The 21,258-nt window shown below is 37.1% G+C and overlaps 1 protein-coding gene across 1 annotated transcript in view; it reads left to right on the forward strand.

Moving 5' to 3' along the window:
- The first annotated feature begins 3,609 nt into the window (after positions 1 to 3,609).
- The window catches only part of TMEM144 (transmembrane protein 144), a 42,449-nt gene continuing 24,800 nt past the window's right edge, over positions 3,610 to 21,258 (forward strand). The window contains exons 1-9 of the mRNA XM_021716842.1: positions 3,610 to 3,686; positions 4,827 to 4,828; positions 6,470 to 6,637; positions 8,678 to 8,800; positions 11,115 to 11,214; positions 14,320 to 14,400; positions 17,609 to 17,690; positions 19,563 to 19,630; positions 20,682 to 20,800. Coding sequence (XP_021572517.1) covers positions 6,529 to 6,637; positions 8,678 to 8,800; positions 11,115 to 11,214; positions 14,320 to 14,400; positions 17,609 to 17,690; positions 19,563 to 19,630; positions 20,682 to 20,800 — 682 coding nt within the window. The 5' untranslated portion in view covers positions 3,610 to 3,686; positions 4,827 to 4,828; positions 6,470 to 6,528. The remainder of the gene's footprint in view (positions 3,687 to 4,826; positions 4,829 to 6,469; positions 6,638 to 8,677; positions 8,801 to 11,114; positions 11,215 to 14,319; positions 14,401 to 17,608; positions 17,691 to 19,562; positions 19,631 to 20,681; positions 20,801 to 21,258) is intronic.

A 21,258-nucleotide genomic window follows, 5' to 3' on the forward strand; every position in this document is an offset into this window, starting at 1 on the left:
GTTATTCAAATCACAAAATTTATGATTCATTGATACAAAAGTTGTACAAGGCTTATGATTACATTGATACTATATTATTCAAACTTATGACCACTCCGAAAAAGGGAGTAAATGAGGATTTGCATCTTTCAGTTGATTAAGCATATAGTCTACATACAGGGAAGTCAAGGATCTCCTGAAGCTACTTTCTGGGAATGCATAGGAGATAAGGGGACTCTCAGGAATGTGCTCAGAAATGTGCAGGAGCTCTTGAGTCCTTACTATGCCCTTCTCTAAGATAGTAATATGGATGGACATTAGCAGGTCTCTGTATCATTATTACTTTAAGTATCTTCTGCTCCTTTCTCTGTTACCTGCATTTAATGCTTTTTGTAATTACCGTACAGTTCTTATATTTGTGTGTGTGTGTGTGTGTGTGAGTAAGTAGGAATTGATTTAGAAGACAGAAAAACAACTGGTGGCCAGACCAAAGGAGTTGCCTGCTTAGCATATTAATTACTGGTACTTTAAATCCTCAGTTGGGTAATTCCCAAATCTCTGCCATGTCTGAGTCTGGTTCTAATTCCTGCTTTGTCTCTTCAGACTGTTTTTTCTTGCTTTTCAGTATGCGTTGTAATTGTTGGTTGAAAGTCAGTCATGATGTATCAGATAATAGGAAACAAGGAAGTTATACTGTGTATGGTGTTTGCCGTAGCTTGTAGGTATCAGAAGCTTCAATTTCCTCTAATTTCTTTTGTTGTTGTTGTTCTTTCCTGTTGTCTTTAGATTTTCTTAGAAATTCATTCTTAAACAGTGTATCTTGCAGCTCTCTCAGTTGTGATCTACTGTTACTGTATTAGAGTACTGTTCATTTAATTATTAAGAAATTGAAGAGATAATACATTCTTTAATAAAAACTCTATTTTTTTAGTTGGCTAGAATCCCTGGGCTGTGACCTTCAGAAGACTTTCTTAACATTTTTTATTTCTCTCCTTATGTGAGAAATGAAGCCTAGAAGGGGCCCAAATTGTCTGGTTGCCCTTTTTTCTAGTTCAGACAAAGCTCTCGTAAAGTTTACCTTGAGGGCAAGCTTGTTTTAGAGAACAAAAGGCTCTGGGTATATTTCAAATGGTTCTTTTTCCCTCCCCCCATGCCAAAAGCAAGAAAAATTTTTCTCCTGTCTTCTGAAAGGAAAACTCACTAAAGCGTGACTGTTCCCCTAAGATTGGACCCTGCTTTCTCAGAGTTTTAATAAACTCTCCATTTAGTCCACACTCAGCCTTTAGTAATTTACCAAATACTGTTTAAGAGTCGTCTTCTCAAACCTATTATGGGCTCCAGCGGCTTTTGCTCCCCTAATAAGCTGTGACTGTATTCACCGAACTCTTAAGTTTTCAGAGGTAGTTTGTCCTGTGACCTCAATTCCCTGCTAGATCTAAGAAGAGTTGATTTTTTTTTCGTTTGCTCAACTTTTTTTTTTGAAGAGTAATGAGAGTGAAGATTTCAAGCTCCTCAAACATCAGAGCAGAAACCAGAAAGACTAGTAATAATATTTTATATATTATATCCTTTGACCACACAAAAAGGTGTGGTGCACAGGTCTTATTATGAACATTTTATATACAAGAAAATGGAGGTTTAAAGAGATTAAATTACTTTCTCAGAGAAATATTGCTAGTAGATGAAGGAAAAGTTAGAACTTAAATATTACAGTGCCTGCCAGGACTCTTTCAATATAGACCATTATGTTTAGGATATGAAGCAATTTTTTTAGAAATTAGCTTTAGCAGAGAGTCATCTACTTTGGGGATTGCTCTGTGGCTTGAGTAAAAAGCACTGGACTGTGATATTCCATAATAAATGTTGTCAAGCCTAATTCAGTCCCCAAATCACTTTCAGATTTTAGGAATTCTTAACAATGTGAGTCTTAGTTACTCAATGTGAGTATGAAGCAGGAGTGAACCACGTGATCATGGAGGTCTCTTATAATCATGAAGTGAAATAATTCTAGATTGGATTTAGGCCCTATAGATTTGGAAGAGAGTTTGTTGTGCAGATCTGTAAGTGTATGTGTGACAAGGGCTACACATTTCTTCAAAATCTTTCTGAACTGCTAGATTAATCACTTCAAAGTGAGAAATAATCCTTTGCTTCTTCAATTCTTTAAATAAAATTTTATATGTCTTCCCTTCTGAGTAGCTGACACAATAACCTATGAATGTGTGGTGTTTACAGCAGAACTTCCTTCTAGGAAATCTCATCTTTTGACAGTTCTTATGTTTTTTTTTCTTGTGGACCTCCACTACCAACCACTAGATGGTCTCAGTTAAATATCATGTCCTCAGAGAGGCCTTCCTTGAACACAGACAGGATCAGAACCTAGCAACTTCCCTTTCCGACTTAAAGTCCACATCCCTGACTACACTGGAACTTACATGAAGGTAGGGCTTTTTGTCTAGGTCACTGCTGTACCAGCAGGGCTGACAGTCTAGAGCAGTGCTTCCCAGTAGAACTTTCTACAATGATCCAAACGTTCTGCAATCAGCACATGTGGCTAGGCACTTGAAAAGCATACAGTGCAAGTGAACTGCTAATTTATTCCAATTTAAATTTAAATAGCCAAAAGCTGCTAGTGGCGTCATATAGAACAGTAGAGGACTAGAGCAATGTTTCTCAAAATCTAAATAAAGAAGTTAGTAACCTTCATTTTAATTCATTTCTCTTGTGATCCTTACAGGCAATGAAATTTGTATAAGTATTGATCTAAAATATGATTCTCAAGCCTGGCTTCACATTAGAGTGTGTGTGTGTGTGGGGGGGGAGGCGGTGGGGGGAGGGGTGTTGGTAAAAGAAAATTTTCCTGAACCATATCCCCGGAGATTCTGCTTTAATTGGTCTGGTACAGTGTCCACTTACCTGGGTCATTTTAATGTGCAGCCAACTTCCAAAGGCCTAGGACATCCCATATGGCACTGAGTACATATTACACAAATATGCAGTTAAATTGTTTGGCTACACTTATAAAGAACTAGTGATTAATTCTTGTGATTAAACCTTGCGATGTCTCAAGAGATGTTAGTGACATCAGTGGTTCAGAGGAATTTCTTCATAGTCAGTGGAAAAGTTCAGCTTGAGAGGGAGTCTTTTACAATTGTGTGAAATTCCTCAGCCTTTTGTTTTATCCATAAACAGCACAAATAATACCCGGTTGTGTGACACGTAGAGAGGGTGACGTGCTGAGAGTTCCCTAAACAATCACCTCTTGAATACACAAAACCTTTCCGGATTGCAGGTGAACTGACAAAGAGTTTGAGGAGGACTCAGTCACCTGACAATTCACTCCAGCCCAGTAGCTTAAGGAAGGCGGTCCCCACCCTGCGGGCCACTGAAGGCCTCTGTGTCACTGGCGCTAGAGCCCTCCCCTCTCCACCCTCTTTAGGTGAGGGTCAATGTCCCGGCAGGAAGTAAAGGCTGGATTGGCTGCCTGGGTGAGGACAGGGAACCAGGTTCCCGGGTCACGGGTGCTAGACGCGCCCCCCCTCCCCGCTCTCCTCCTGCCCCGTGTGTGGGCAGTTGTCCCGGCGGAGCGCTCAGGGGGCGAGGCAGCCCAGGGCACGCAGAGGAAACAATCGGCTCCACACGCGCACGCAGGAGGCGGACCGCGCCGGCGCTGAGTAGGAAGAAGGTCGACCGCTTGCCCGAGAGCGGTGAGTACAGCCTTTCTGGGGAGAATCACCCGGCTCTGCAAGGGGGCGCTTCCGGATTTTCCAAAAACATGCTCTCGGTTAGAAAGGAAAATCAAGTCTCAAAATACATGCGTTCACACGCTGATGATTTTAGCCTAGAGACAGACCGTGCTTGCTGGGAGATTTGAGGAAATTAACATGAAACTAAAAATGAAATCTTGGAGTAGAACAAACAAACAACCCTAAATCAGAAGTTTAGGGTCCTTTGTTAATATTCTTTAGTAAAGAATATTCTTTTCAGTAAAATAGCTTGCTACTTTTGAAGGTTAGGCATTCTGATCAATGTGTACATATAAAGGTTATGTTTTCCTTTGCACGTTTTTAATTAAAATGGAAAAATTAAGACGAACACACCAAATACTAAGTTTTAAAAAGGTCTGCGTAGTTTAAATTAATAGGGAAAATGTAAAGGAAAAATATTTGCTAATATATGAAACTGAAGTAATACAATGAAAATGAATTATATGGTTTGCTAAAATATCAGTGGACATTTAAAAAAACAAGGATGGGCCGGGCGACGGAGTGAAACTCCAACTCAAAAAATAAATAAATAAGTGAATAAACAAACAAACAATGTTTGGTTTTACTTAAAAGTAGTTTCGCATGTGTATTGCAGCACTATTCACAATAGCAAAAACATGAAAAAAGTAGTTTCAGACTTGTTAGGTTTGCACTGAAAAGAATTGAAAGTGATGTGCTGTATAGAGTGATACTGCTTTTTGGATAGAAATGTCATTGATTTAGAAAGAGATAGACTCTTGTAAAGATAGTAAGCTATTGCTTTTTTTAAAACTTGAAATTCCAAAGTTTGGGTGAAAATTTTATTTTACTTTTTATTTCATATGCAAGCGGTACATTGCAGGATACATATTACATGAGGTACATGTTATATGGGTATATTGCATGTTGGTGAGGTTTGGGCTTCTATTCAGTCACCCAAATAGTGAAACCTTGTCCCCCTCCTCTTTTCCCCCCTTTAGTAGTCCCCAGTGTCTGTTGTTCCAATTCTTATGTCCGAGATCACATGCTTTCTGAAATATATGAGCTCTATGCAGTAAACTTCATCTAGCTACAGGTAATACCTGATTGATGTTCATTCAGCAGTCAAAATGCAGCTCATGCCCTCTGATAAGCGCTATCAAATTTCAGATGGGGGTGAAATCTCAGAAGGTTAGGGTTCTTTGTTAATATTCTTTAGTGAAGAATATTCTTTTCAGTAAAATAGTTTGCTACTTTTGAAGGTTAGGCATTCTGATCAATGTGTACATATAAAGGTTATGTTTTCCTTTGCATGTTTTTAATTAAAATGGAAAAATTAAGACAGTGTCTTAGCTAGCACCTAATCGTATGTTTCCAGAAACCTCCTATATCTTTTACCTACTACAACTCTGATATCTCAGCAGCAATCCACCTGCTTGAGGTTGGCCCTTTATCAATAGTCCGTGTAAGACATGCGGGATTGAAACTCTTTGAGCCTAACAGTAAAACTATCATTATTTTTATCGAATAGTATTGCTGTGTTTGTGTTTAAATATGCCTCAGTGTCTGTTACTCAACTGCATCCCCATGGAGGGTGTTTTCTTACCAATGGTATGCTTTTGTTTTCATTTTAAGAAAGTCCACACAATTTCAAATAGATATTTACCTTACTGAAGTGTATTGACCAATTTTGAAGTTATCCTTATTTTCAGTTAAATTGTCCTTAATAATTCCAAGTACTAACGTAGTTTGTAGGTAGTTGTATATTTAATATTCTCTGCAAGAACTCATAAGAAAAATATGTGAATCTTTAAGTATTTATTATTGTAAAAAAAACAAGGAAAGATGATTTCAGGTGTATGTTACTGAATGGATATCTATAAGAAGTTATTGTTAGAATATTAAATTTGGGAGGAAAAAGACGATTATTCTGAATTCCATTTCAGAGGGCCTATTCCAAAGAGTCAATGTGCAAAAGATAAATCCAAGATAGCAGAGTAAAAAGACTCTGTTTACCTCTGGTAATAAAATTACTTTTGTGTTGTTCTTATCTCATGTAGCTTGTGCAATTAAAAAGGTGAATTGTATTCAGTGGCCTTTTCTAAATGGTACCTTGTGGAAAATGTCTGATTCTTGGTTATTTGTGGACTTGGTCCTTTTCTTCATAGGCAAACCAGAGCCTTTTAATAAGTTTAACAATATTGTCCAATAGAACTTTCTGCAAATATGGGAACTGAGAATTATTTTTAGTAATTATTTTTATAATGTACTAAAAATTGTGTTCAGATCTTGGAAGTCAGGTTTTCAAGTTCTGAAGACAAAGCTGTTCTTTTTAAATTGTAGGCTAGTAATTTTAAAATATCTGTTGAAAAGCACAAGGGAGGGATCAGCAGTCACGGGGACACTGCTAGGGGAGGGAGATGGGAGAGTTGGGAGGACATGTGACAACACGAAGGGTACCTGACCCTAAACCAGGGGAAGTAAGGACTAGTTGAAAGCCCAGACTTCACCTGCACATACATTATTTATGTACCTGATTCTGACTTGTACCCCAGATCTTAAAAAAAAAAAAAGTAAAAATAAAATAAAATATTTGTTGATAGAATAAATGAAAAAAAGAATAGATGGACATGAAGTATGAACATCACATCTAGTTGCTTAATGTCTTAACTATCATACTTTGGAAAAGTTCTACAAATGTCATGTATTAATCACAATTTGTTTACAGATTTATAACATCTCATTTTTTATTCCTTTTATTTCAGAAGCTCTTGAAAAGTACAAGTCTAAAGCAAACCAGTAAATTCTCAACAAGACTGGAACCATGAGCAGTAATGGAACAGACCTAACCCTTGGCTACATCTCCTCTTTTGTAGCTGTCCTTTTGTTTGGCTCAAATTTTGCACCACTTAAAAAATACGATACTGGTGATGGTAATCATTTTTCCTTCGTTGTTAACCTTGTATTATTTTTAAATGTGAAGTTATTTGTTGTGGTCTTTTTTAAATGGTAGTTACTAAAATACATTTGATAATTCAGGTACCTAATGAATACAACTTAAAATAAATCATCTGATAGTGCCCCTGACAGTTTTCTGAGAGTTAGTGAGAACAGGAGAACCCTTAAGAGCGTGTTTCATATTAAAACTGCGGTGGGCACCATCAGGTAAGCTTTTAAGCCATATCTTTTATGTTCACAAAAGAAATAAGTTATAATCGGTTCTTCTAATAACACTTGTTTTGAAAACACAACTCTCCGACATAATTGATGTATCAGAGAACAATTTGAGCATAACACAAATTTTATGCTTGCTTATATGCAATTTTGTCTCTGGAAAACACTAGGTGAACAGAGAAAACTGCATTCAGATGAATAAAGACATGTGGTAATACACAAAATGCACACACACAGGCATACATATCATGCAAATACCAAGCAGCTCCCTGAGTTCACTGTGTGCTCAGATCAATCACACCCATCCACATCGGATGTCAGAACTCTTCTTCCAACACCTTCACAAAAACTTACAAGCTGCAACCCTTCAGATACCCACTTCAAAGAGAAACCTCCAGTAGCTTTCAAATTAAAGTGCCCTATTTATTATAGCATTCATGTATTTAACCATTTAACTGTACTATCGTTTTAACTAGGTTCTTATCTTTTTTTACTAAATTGCTGTTGAAGTGTTTGGGTACTGTTCCCCTAGCCCCAAGTGATTTTTAGGAATGCACATATTACATTATAACCTACATAACTGACTGCGGTGTGAATTTTAGGGAAAGAGAAGCAAGTGTTATTTTTATCTACCTGCCTTCCATATTCAAGTCAAAAGAAGAAAGTGAACATACCATGAATACTTGTTGGGACTTACTTTCCTGGTAGACTTAACTGTCTGGTAGCAGTTGTGTTATCTTCTCAATTCTTTGTCTTCATACGACCTAGATGATGGGATTACAAATTGTTTTCCTCTATGTAGTTGAGCTAGAAATGGAAACTACTGGAAGAACAAAAAAACGCACAGATCTGCTTTTAGGTCTTTCCCAATTTGCTGTGTGATTCTGGGCAAATCTTATTAACTCTGTTATTTTCAGTTTCTCATTTGTAAAGTGGAGGATTTATAAAATGAAGTTCTTCTTCATCTCTGTTATCCTACTTTTTTGTCATGGAGATTAGCAGCAATTTTTTTCTCTCCTCCACTGTGAAACTGAATCAAAATAGGGAGAAATTTTCTAAAGTTAGAGTCGGAAGTGATACACTGAATTGTAACTGCCTCAGTGTTTCAACTTCAACTATTTCTTTATCCTTTTAATCTATAAAACCTTGAGGATGCAGAAGCCTCAGGTACAGGTATACTTCATATCACCAGGTAATCTTTAGATAACTGGCAAATGGCAGCTCAGAGCAGAGAAAGTAAAGTAGTTCTGACATAGAAAGCTAATTCTCACGTTTTTAATATCTTGTTCATCACAGGCATTAAACTCTAACTGTATGAGTCCTATGTGTGGCCATAAATGGCTTTATTTTTATCCTAGAAGTGGCATAAATATCCCTAAATATTTAAATCACTATTATACTATTCTGAAGTCCTTAATGCCATATTTTGGGGAAACAATGGCATTAAGTGTGGCATTTGAATGAAAATGTACACCTGATTTTGCCAATAGTCTTTGGCAGAAAATTTTTTATTTGTCTAATGGGAAAAAAAATGTTAAGCAGACATGTATTTTGTATGGGCTTTGGAGTCAAACAACCTGGGTTTAAATTGGTAACTGTTTGGGCAAATTGCTTAATCTCAGATTTGCTTTTTGTCTCTTTGAGCTAGGGTTATGGTGCACAGTAGTTCTAAGAATGAAACGTGCAAAGTCCTTGGCATGTAGGCATTCAATAGGTTGTGGCCATTCCTATTGATAATCCTAAGCACTGATTTATTTAAATCAATTTGAATCACTAACACCAAGTTCTTTTATTTTCAGGAATGTTTCTCCAATGGGTCCTTTGTGCTGCCATATGGTCAGTTGCCTTGGTGGTCAATCTGATACTACATTGCCCCAAATTTTGGCCTTTTGCAATGCTTGGGGGCTGCATTTGGGCAACAGGTAATATATGACATAACTTACTCTTTCATCATTTAATATGATGGTCAAGATACTCATTCAGAATAGGAGGAAATAGTACAAATAGTAATTCTGAATAATCCTTAGTCATTATACTAGAAATTAACTGGTTTCTATCCTTCAGTTGCTCAATAAATATATTTGGTGCATTATCTAGTTTGTTCCTCTTAATGAGTTCTATCCAAGTTCCTGGTAGAAAGTTATTATGGTAAAAATATTCATAACTCATGTTATTTTATGTGCTCTGACCTTTTTTTCTAGCATGTTTATCAGGAAATATTTATTAAATAGTAGTCTCTACTAATATCATTTAAGGACTTTGCTTAAGTAGGCAAATACAGACACATTATGATTTCAAAAGAATTGGTTAACAGAAAAACAAAGCAAACAAATCCTCTCTCTATTGCTTTATCAATATCTGAGTTTACATAACTAGAATGTATACCTTTGCTTGGCCAATCAGAAATGTTTTCCTTTCAATTAATATAAATACAACCCGGGGGGCTTATACACTATAGCAAAGAGAATTTCAAGTTTCAAGGATCTTTAGAGAAAATTGTGTTAAAAGGAAGTAAGTTTTAAAGTGTTAAAAATAGCTAGGCGCTGTGACTCACACCTGTAATCCCAGCACTTTGTGAGGGAGAGGCAAGAGAACTGTCTGAGCCCAGGGGTTCGAAACCAGCCTGGGCAACTTGGCGAGACCTTGTCTCTATAATAAATCAAAAAAATTAGCCAGGCATGGTGGCATGCACCATGTTCCAGCTACTTGGAAGGTTGAGGTGGAAGGATCACCTAAACCTAGCAGGTCAAGGCTGTGGTGGCCCTGAGCATGTCACTACACTCCAGCCTGGGCGATGGGCGATTTATTTATTATTGTATATTATTTATTTATTATGATTTATGATTTATTATGATTTATTTATTATTAAATAAATAAATAGATAGATAGATAGATAGATAAAGACAGAGAAAGAGAGTGAGTGAGTGACTGAGATAAAAATGTACCTGTTACCAACTTCATTTGAATCTGAGGGATTAAGTGATTTAGTGAAGTTCAGGAGCTGGAGTACAGAAGAGTTAACTGTTAAATTTACACTAGAATTTACATGATGATTCTTGACTATACCTCAATGTGATTGTTTATCATATCTAATGTAGAGAGGGGAACAGAGTAAGCATCTGTCCATCTTGCAAATCTTTATAACCACCATAGTAGGCATCTCTTCACCCAGCAGATTCCACTGGGAGTCAATGGGTAGAGTCTAATTTGTGAAATGTTGCAGATGTGGATGCTGTAGGTCAGAGCAACTGATAGGATATGGGCATAGAGGAAATGAAGGTGCCGATGATAATTGTGGAGATTCTATTGCCAGTGATTAGGAGGTGGTGGCATTGGCACATGAGAGGAAACAGGAAGCATGTTTGAAAGGGAAAATTGTGGGTTCAGTTTAGGACTTTCTGAGTTTCCACAAGTAGAGGATGCTGGTTAGAGATTTCTTATTGGCTATTTGGATCATGGCACTAAAACTCTAAAGTATGTCCTGGCTAGAGCTATCGCACTGAGAACATGAACCTCTAGCTGATAGCTGAAATCATGAAATTGGGCTCAGTACCCAAAGAACAATAAAGCAAGGGAAGGAATATGTTCAAGGGAAAATCTCTAGGGGCACCTAAATCCAGACGATCTGATGAAAAAGAACAGTCACAGAAAGTCTTAAAGAGGAACAAGGGGAGAATCAGGAGATAAAGGCATCTTGAGAGTCGAAAGAAGAAAATTTTTTAGAGGAGATTGCAGGTCAGAGACCAGACTACAAAAGAAAATTAATTTGGCCCCAGTGACTCTCAAGAGCATAAGACAGTGAATGTGGGAATCCAGAAAACAAATCGGTGAGCATAGAGGAGCAAATTCTAAGGCCATAGGGCCAAAGTCCCCTGCCAGTGGTTGGCCCTGGTTCAGGTCTGAGAGGATGGTCACTACTCATTTTAGCATTGACAGCTTCTGTGAAGAGTCACAGGATAGAAAGCTATGTTAAGGATGAGAAACATCTGTAACAGTTAGGCAAGGAGCTAATACATTTTTCTTGTAGAATTTTTCTGTAAACCCAGTTCTTTTAGCAACCATAATCATAAATTTTAATGCCAAAAATGTGGTTATTTTATTTTAAAAACTAAGAAATTGCACTTTATTAAATTTGTCCAAATCCCATGAGCCTCAGTTGAATAAAAACTAATTATGTCTATACTTGTATCTTCTGTATTGCAAATAACATGTTTTTTCTGTGTATTATATCTACAGGGAACATTGCTGTTGTCCCTATTATCAAAACCATTGGTTTAGGCCTCGGAATCTTAATCTGGGGATCATTTAATGCCTTAACTGGCTGGGCAAGCTCAAGGTAATACAAGTCAGACTATTTCAACCAAGATTCCCTGCACCTGTACTCTATGTAAGGCAGGTGCTTACTGAGGGGAGTAACATATGACTCTTCTTCTCACAGACATTGCATATAAATTATGCTACCTTTAATTACTATTTGTCCTATGTTCTTAATAAGTAATGTAGAAAGTTGATCACGATGTAATATAGAATTATATCTAGGAAACAAGAGTATAGAGAGAAGGGAACTGATGTTTGTTTTCGCTTTCTGTCATGTGACAATTTGCTGGACATGTTATTTGCATCGTTCTCATCTCATTTTCACAAATATGTGAAAAAACAAGACCTTAGAAGACAAGCAGATACACAAAGAGGTTGAGTAAGTTGCTGAAGGTCATAGAGCTAAGAATCTAGCACTCATACCCAGGTCTTCTAGCTCTAAAGCACATATTCATCCTTCTAGAGTAGCATCAGCAAACTATGGCCCAGTAAATTTTGTTGGAACATAGCCAAACCCATGCCTTTAAGCATTGTCTATGACTGCTTTGACATTACAGTGGCTGAGCTGAGTAGTTGCGAGGGAACATCTGGCCTACAAAGCCTAAAATATTTTCTCTCTTGCCATTGAAGAAAAAGTTTGTTAGCCCCAGCGCTAGAGTCTTGCTGACCAATAGAGTAATCAGCCACAGGAGGCCATTTATATTTACATTTAAATTAATAAAAAGTTGATAACTGAAACATTCAGTTTAATTATAAATGTTCAGTGACACTGGCCACCTTTTAAGTGCTCAGTAGCTGCATATAGCTAGAGGCTATCATATTGTACAGCACAGATATAGAACAGTCCTGTCATCACAGAAAATTCTACTGGATTGTGCTATCCCCAGTTAGCGTCAAGAGTAACACTCAGATTGAGCTTGGAAAAATTGCGGGGGGCCAGCCCCTGCAAGTTTTGGGGATATTTAGGAGGTCCCTTGGAAGGTGTGGCAGCGTCAGCGATTATTCTGGAGAAATTAAGAAAAAAAAGAAAAGGGGGGAGAATGAAAGAGACTGGACTCTGTCTAGTGCAGAAGCCAATTCTGTAGTAGGGATAGATATTAAAAGAAAGAAAGAGAAGGGATAGATATAAAGAGGAAGAAAGAGAAAGAAAGAAAGGGGACAACTGTTCAGTGAAATGAGCAGAAGCTGTTTTATTGGAAGTTACAGCAGGTATTTATCCCCAATTTTTACACAGTCTCACAAGTCTTTCACGTGAACACAAAGCCAGGTGCAGGAGGGGTGTCCCCCACCCACCAGATGTTTTCTAAGGTATAAGGAAGGACAAACCCCAAGATTGTCTATTACTCCCTTTGCTAGTTAATGCTCTTCAAAAGCAGTGCAACAATCCCTACTAGCATCATGATGTTCTGATAAACAATAACTTCTAAAGCTCATGTGCACACAACACCCATGATGACTAACTTAAATTTTATTACCTTTCTATTCTATGCTAATACTACTTACACAATGCTACGGAAGCTCTTAATTATAGCTTAAACCAATTCCTAAAGAATGTGGCCCAGTCCAAAGATCATACTGGGCTCTATAGGATGTGGCCCAGTCCAAGGTTCACGGTTGGCTACTTTTTGGAACAATAGACTACAATCTCTTAACAAAATGGGTATTCTAAAGTCCTACATATCTATCCTAATTTCTATGAAAGTTTCTAATTCCTGATCCTAATATATATAGCTGATCATCAGCAATAAAGCTTCTAAAAATAAAACCCAAATATAAACTGTAAATGTACTAAGGCCAAAACCACAATAGTAGAAAATGGAGACAATGAAATTTCTAAAGTTAACTGTATTATTAAACCTCAAAATATCATGATTGATCGTGCTTGAACTAACATGATTCCCTGACGTAGCATGACCTATTCTACAATACTTTCTATGAATAAAATAAATTCAATTTCTATAATAGGTAGAAAAAACCCTACACTAACTGTAGCTAAAGCTGGCCTAAAAGAATGCAGCCCAGTCCAAAGTACGCTCTGGGCCCTCAGGAAATGTGGCCCAGCCCAAACTCTGTGCTGGGCCATTTCTGATAACTCTAGATAGTCATTTATACCATTGAAAAGCTGAAAACAGCTCTCCATAAGTATATACTAATTCTACAAATATACTTTTAAATCTTATAAAGAAGCTTGTACCGTATAAAAGGCTCCCAAATGTGACCTGAATTTGAATTATATCTAATACCCAAGCCAAAATCACAGTTTATGGGAAACAGGAACAATGGTTTCTAGAGTGAGGCATGCCTGTCACAGTCACAGAGCCTTCAGCTTAGATCAGCAGAGTTCCTTTAGGTTACTTGTGCTACATGGTAAAAGGAGGAGGAAAATGGGGTCAACGGCTCCTGAACACATCCTAGTGGTCTCGGGGTCCACAGCCCTCCCTGATCCCTAACACTCAGTGGGCCTCCGTGGCCAGCTGTCAACAGAAAATGAGTAGAATGGAGGATGTTTTTCTCACTGCACTTTGGGGGCATTATAACCACCTCAAAACCCCAAACAAACTAACTTATGCTGTCCCTCCCCTACTTTTTACAAATACTTTTTTCTTTTTATTTTCCTTCTTGCCTTCTTTTCTCTTGCCCCTGGATTGTTCTCAGTGATTCTTGAGAATGATTATAACAATGTCAAGGCATGAAGAAACAAGAATTTAAGATGATGCCAGAGAATAGAAATACTTAACCAAGAAGTTATTTTAAAAGTCTATTTCAAATCCCATACAAAATTGCAGTCGATTAGCCTTCAGATAGTCATTTGAACTATTTTTTTTCCTCCTCTTTTTTTTGGTCTTAATAAGAAAGAGACACTTGCAAGTATTTTACATATACTATCTCATTTAATCCTCACAACAAGCCTTTATGGTAGATACTTGTATAATTATTATGTCATTTTAAACTTAGGAAATTGAGAAACAGTGAAGATAAGTAACTTATCTAAAGTCATAGGTAAAAAAACGAGAGAGGTAGGATTTGAACCCAGGAATCTAGCCCTGAGTCCATCACCTTAAGCATTATATAAGATGAAACATTTCAACAATAACTAATTTGATGTGACTTTCTGGATTTTCAGGTTTGGCTGGTTTGGATTGGATGCAGAAGAAGTATCAAAACCGGTGCTAAATTACATTGGAGCTGGACTCTCAGTAGTGAGGTACACAGTCATTTCTAATGATTTTGCTGCTTTTCCACACACTGAGTGCTTTTGAAAGAGTCTGATGTGTTTACATTTTTTAAACCTGCATTTCATACAATGGAATGCAGATTTTCCTCAGATTTTTCATTTACAATGATAGAGGACGAGAAGTGCCAGATCAGGGTCAGGAGCTGCAACTTTACCTCTCCAAAGCCCAGAGACCCTGGGAAAATCATGTATCTGCTTTCAAGCTCAGTTTCATCATTTCTAATATGTAGGAAATCATAATACATAGACCACAAATTAGAATCAAATCGTGTATTCAAATATTTTGCAAACTAAAATATGCTATGCAAATAGATGTTGTGCTGGCTTCCTGATGACCCTGGAATAGCTATTGATTCTCTCTTCTACTTGTTATTTTCTGTGTCACCTAGTTTCCACCTGTCTCCTCACCCACTTTTCTCAGCCTAGCTAAATAACCACTCTCTCACCTGTGAAATCACATGCTCTTTTGAAAACCTACTTTTCAGTATATCTGTGTCTAATTTTATGTACTCTATCAATGAGGAAGATAATGACTTTGAATCTCTCCATGACAGTATTCGGTCAATAAAACTCTAACAGGAACTGGGTCACCTTAAATACAGTCCTTTTACCTTTCTAGACTCCATTTATATTCCCTGTCAATGCTTCACATAATGGATAGCACTGCCTAGAAAGATTTTAGTACTTTTTTATTCTTCAGGGAAAGAACAGTATATTTGCCTTCCTCCAACAATGATATCTTTTCCCCAGCCACATTCAGGAACAATCTCTTTGTCATTGAAATGTTGCCTTAGAGAGTAGTCCCAGGCCAATTGAAGGAAAAATAATATAAATTATTCTAAAATAGCAGATTCCTGACATTTTGGGGGTCAGAGACATTTGTTGTATTTTGTACAATTCACACAGAATTCTAGTTTTGAGTAGCTCTCTCAAAAACAATTTCTTTATATCTCAAAATTGTAATGTAGCATGCCTTAGTCTTAACTGAATGGTAATTTAAGGCCAATTTACCCAGTCCACCAGCCATGGTTTTTCTCCATATTTCTTCTTCCTTTAGGAAGAGCACATTTTAAAAATTATAAATCAATTGTCTGTACTCTATCAATGGAAATTATAAATCAATTATTCATGTTCTAGCACTTCTACCTGTGTGACCTTGGGCAAATCATTTAATTTCTCTAAACTTTGGTTTCTTCATCTGTATGGAGGGGAAAATAATAGTACCAACCTCATAAGATACTATGACGGTTAAGTGAAATACAATATGTGTAATGCTTTTATAGTGCTGAGCACATACATGGCTAATGCTCTATATACTACGTTTTCATTATAATAATTATTTTTATTAATAGCTATTTACATTCACTTGCTGGCCCCCTTTTGGGCATTTGTTGCCCAACTTTATGTTAAATAAGTCAGTGCACCTGTTGAATCTTGCAGCTCAACTTGTTGCTTGGTCGGTGGCAGGGAAATCCAGTGATCTCTTCCTGTAGTACATCCAGCTTCCCTTCTATGTTTCCTTGCTGAGAGGAGTTTCTAGACTCTGTCATTTTATTATTATTATTATTTTTTTTTTTTTTGAGTTGGAGTCTCACTCGGTCGCTCAGACTGGAGTGCAGTGGCCGCTCCCGGCCACCGCAGCCTCGACCTGCTGGGCTCCGGCGATCCTTCCACCTCAGCCGTCCGAGTAGCCGGAATTACAGGCATGCGCTACCACGCCCGGTTGATTTTTTGATTTATTGTAGAGATGAGGTCGCGCTGCCCAGGCGGGTCTCGAACCCTCGGGCTCAGGCAATTCACTCACCTAAGCCTCCCAAAGGCGCAGGATTACAGGCTGAGCCACCGAGCCCGGCTTCATTTTATTATTTTAACTCAGGTAAATCACTTTGTCTAAAGGGCATTCAGTGAATAAACTTGGAGTTTCATGGTCAGTGTAAGGAAAATTGAAATATGATTGCAGTGGTTTAGGAAGTTGTTTTTATTAAATTAAATTTGTTGCTTCTATTCTTTGTATGATCCAGTTTTTAAAGAACTTATTAGATAATTTCTCACCTTACCTTTTCTCATTATGATATATAAAGTGTCAATCTGTGTAACAAATTACTCTAGGTAGTTTAAACAGCATGGAATTTAACACGGGGGAATAAGACCCAGTGGAATAAAAGAAGGAAGCTGGCATCACCCAATCCTGGAACCTTGCTATCACTGAATTGCCTCTGCTCTGACCTATGGCTGCTACAGAAACGACTGGAGCCATAACCAAAAGAAAATGACTTCTCCTGAATTTTTATCTTATGCGCATGCCTACCATTGGCAGAATCTAGTTGCCAATAGCCTTGGGAAATGTAGTTTTTAGTCTTCTAGACAGCATGGTTCAGGAGGAAGTGTACTGGACTTACCAAAAAATGTATACACATTTTAAGAGATGTTATCTATACACAACTATTAGTTAGCTGTGTTCAGAAGTGTCTGGACACTAATGGTAACCACTTTGAGCACCTCTTGTAATTGCAGAAGTTAAACGTGACTTGTATTCGTCTTTTGTTATCGTTATATATTGAGTATTCCAATTTCAATACAGTTTTTTCCTTTCTTAAAACGTATATACTTTTTTTTAGCACCCTCTGTATAAGGGAATGAAGCTGACACCAAGAATCAATATCCAGGACACTCTCTTAATTATTTACTTCAATGAAGATCCAGGAGTAACTGGTCTATAAAAAGGCAAATTGCCTTTTCAATTTAAAGTAATAACTTGTTTTAGATTATCCTAAAGAGTCTTCTTTCCATTCTTTTCTCTTCTCACTTAACTTGCCTTCCCTAGAGAGTTGTGTTTACTCCCATACCTTTAGTTATTTTTTACGCTGTGAGGAAATCCAAATCTTTGTTTCTAGCTATTACTTCTTCTCAGAGCTGCAGCCCTTATATCTAACTATGGAGAAAGATTTGATTTGGGAGAAAAACTCATAAATTAGCTTTTAACCTTTTGCAATTAAGGAAAGTAAGAGACATCAAAGAGAATGGAAGTTCTGAAGAAATGGCAGGACACTGAAGGGGTAATTTGGAAGTAATCATATTATTAACCCTTGATGATTTAAATCGTTTTCTTTTAAAAATCAGGCAGCCTTATATAAACTCGTGTTGTGACAGGTATCACTAAAATTTATTTTCTTTACAGTGCTTTCATATTTTTGTTCATCAAAAGTGAAATACCAAATAACACGTGTTCCGTGGATACTACACCATTAATAACAGAGCATGTGAGTACAGTATGAGAGACAAGTCGCTTTGAAACATAAAATTAAGATAAAAGGAAAATAAAAGTTTGAAACACAGATGAGAAGGTGATGTTTTATTGTCATTTGTGGCTATATAAAATATCTTAACATATTCATTATGGCTGGGTCTGTAGGAATTAATATTTCCACAGTAAAACATCTCAGTAAGCACAGCAGTTTATTTATTTTTATTAACACTACATTTCCACTACACACACACACACACACACACACACACACAATCCCATATTTTGGTGATTTAAGGATTTCCACAATAGGAGAACCCTAAATACCATAGAGGAATGTGAAGGTAACTTTAGAAAGGAGGGAAGAGTTTTGGAAGTAGGCCCAGAGAAAGTAAACAAAATGGTAAGTAACGTCATCTGAGAGGAGGAATTGGACTTGATTTACTTCCTATTTCTCTTTTCTGTCATATCCTGATCTCAAAAGTAAAGGCAGAAAATAAGGAAGGAGTTGTTCTTTTGACCTTGAAGAATCTAAATTAGTCTGGAATGGCAAATCTGGGTTAAATGGAGGCAACCTTTAAAAGGGACCTAACAGAGCACAAGCATCAGGAGCTACAGATATGAAAGTGACTTCAGACAAATCCCCGTTGCTAGGAAGCCAGACTCTGGTCCATCCTGTCTCAGGAATCTCTCCTGCCTGCCATGGCCAGTGCTATCTAGCAACCCTCTAAGCCTAATACCCCACACCCCACTGAGGTATTGCCTCCCTGCTGGGTGCTGTCTCTTCTCCTTACTTAAAAATTAATCTTTTCTTCTTCCCCTGTCAAAACTTATCAATTAAGATGTCTGAAACCTTAGTTAGGTTGACACTGAAGTTGAATAATAATAATTTGCTCAAGTGTAAGAGAGAAGAGTTGTACTAACCCATAGGCAACGCCAGTCAGGAAAATGTTTCTGGGAGAACGGATGAACTGGCATTGAGAGAGGATTTCTTGTGTTCCTTGTCTGCATTAGGGATCCAGATACCTCCTAACCAACCACCCTTCAAACAAAGGAACAAAAAAATAAAATATAAATACAGTTTGGTCAAAGATACACAGTAGGTTAATTGCCTTCGATTTTTCTAGGTAAGGTGGAAGGAAATAAGCAAGCTAAGTTGAAAGATACATAAACATGATTGGTCGATATGCAGCCATATATCATGAGCTCCTTATAGTGAAAGAAAGCATTATTTTCAAAGGAAAATTTGACTTAGCATGTGTCAAAGAATTCAAATCTAGTTTCTGATAAGAGTCTCAGAATTGCAATGTCAAGGATACTTCAGCTAAGTGGCACAAAAGATAAAGCAGTCCCCCTTTATCTGCAGAGGATATGCCCTAAGACCCAAAATAGAGGCTTGAAACTATAAATAGTTCCAAACCCAATATACATATATGTGTGTGTCTGTGTATCTATTTTATATATGTATATATATTGCACGTGAATATAGTGTCCTTTTGATCTGATCAATATAATGGTTACTAAGTGACTAATGAACAGGTGACATATACAGCGTGGACCAAGGGATGATTTGCATCATACTGACTTAAAATATGCAAATGAAACACGAGTTAATAACTTTTGTTAGTTTTGATAGGTATATCAAAATAGCTACATATCAAACTGTGAAAATTTTAAATGAAGAGCTTGCCAACTGCCAAATCATTCTAGGAAAGAGGGACCAAATCAGAAACAGTTGAGTCTAGAGATATCAGACTCATAGATGACATGTTCATATTTTAATGCGTGATTGAGATAGAAGAGAAAAACACTGGAAATCTTTTTGTCACTGGTGTGATTATCAACGGAATGTTCTTTTTGTTTTGATTTGTGCAAATGTTTGCCATAGGTAATCAACAAAACTCCAGATTCCTGTTCCTGGGTGGATAAACTTTCTACTGTACATCACCGCATAGTGTAAGGAGAGACTAGTTCTTACTATTCTCTATTATTTCGTTTCATATTTGGTTAAAGCAGGGATTACCAGAATGAAGTGATACTCATCTGAGTTCAAGAGAAAATGGTAATAGAAGCATTCACTTCTAGCTCTGTGGGGCAAGATTTTCTTTCTTCTCTGCTGAATTTTAGGTAGAAATTCCCTAAAACTTGCTGCCTCAAAGAATTATTAAATCATTGCAACATCTTTAACCAGTAAATAGAGACAAACCACCTCATTTTGCAGGACTTGTGCAGCTAAGATGAAAGAGATATAGTATCATAACCAGCATGCTCTCAGCAATCATAGTTGTATCAGGCGGTATACTTCTCCACACTGCCCCGATGCCCACCCTACACTGGGAATCTTTTTGCTCATGTGTTAGGCAATTTTGTAATTCCAGACGTTCATTGTTAAATGTAGTGGAGTATTCTGTGTCCATGTGGGTCTTACCCTAACGGTCTCACAGAGTTGGGCTCATGTCAGTCCCTCTGCTTAAGGATATTTGTTTTGTTTTTTTGGATGGCCAAAAAAATATGAAAATACATAATAGGATATAGATTCCTTTACAGTTGATGGCTGCTAAAGCCTTATGTGGTGACACCTTTTGACTCAAGAATGTAAATCTTTCTTTTTGATAGTATATGCACTGTTCACAGTGGGAAAGAGCAGCACCTGGCATTTAGTAAGTTCTCAATAAATATTTGAAAAATATGGAATGAAAGAAAGAATAAACTAACAAGCTTTGGAATAAATAAATATAATACTGGTTTTTTGGTCTCAGAATGAAACAAATTCTTCAAACAAAAGATTTTTTTTCACAAAGTATGTTATCCATTAAGGGAGTATTTGTTAAGAAAGCTTCTGCTGGTCACAGAGCTTGGGATAGATGAGTGCTTTCTCCTGCTAAATTGCTTGCAATTTGCATTTTGAAGCATGCTTCAGTGATGATTCCATTTGTGTGTTTGGTAGATGTATTGCTTTAGGCCAAGAATAATGATGATTTGCATGTTTGTTTGTTTTGCTTTTTAGGGGCTGCAGTCTTGCAGTGATATCTGGAATACTTTATGGATCTACATTTGTGCCAATCATTTACATCAAGGACCACAGCAAAAGAAATGACAGTATTTATGCAGGGGCAAGCCAGTATGGTGAGAGTAAAAGTTATCTTACTTTACCAACAAACTCATGAGTACCTACTTTTCTCTGAATATAAAAATAATTGAGATAACCGTCATTTGGTGTGAAGATTTGATCTTACTTTTTCATTGTAAGTGGTAAATTCAAAAGGGACTGAAGACTAAAAGTAATAAAGGACTGTTTGAGTATTTTCATGTGATCTTTAGCATACAAATACAACCAACTGTAGTCAGGATTCATTTCAACCACTTGGATCTTAACACATGGTTTCTGGCTTTTTTGTAAGATTCGGAAATAATTTTCCAGTTAGATGATCTCTGAGAAAATATGTATTCTTCCACTCTCTTTTAAAAAGGCTAAAGTATAGTACATAGTACTTTAAAATCAAGTAAAGGTCAAAGTATAGCCTTGCCTAAAGGTCAAATATAGCCTATTTAGTCAGAGGATATTTTTAAGCACAGAGTAGTGC

This window comes from Carlito syrichta, unplaced genomic scaffold (genome assembly GCF_000164805.1).
Source record: "Carlito syrichta isolate Samal-C Ts95f unplaced genomic scaffold, Tarsius_syrichta-2.0.1 Scaffold309010, whole genome shotgun sequence".
In the NCBI taxonomy this organism is placed as follows: domain Eukaryota; kingdom Metazoa; phylum Chordata; class Mammalia; order Primates; family Tarsiidae; genus Carlito; species Carlito syrichta.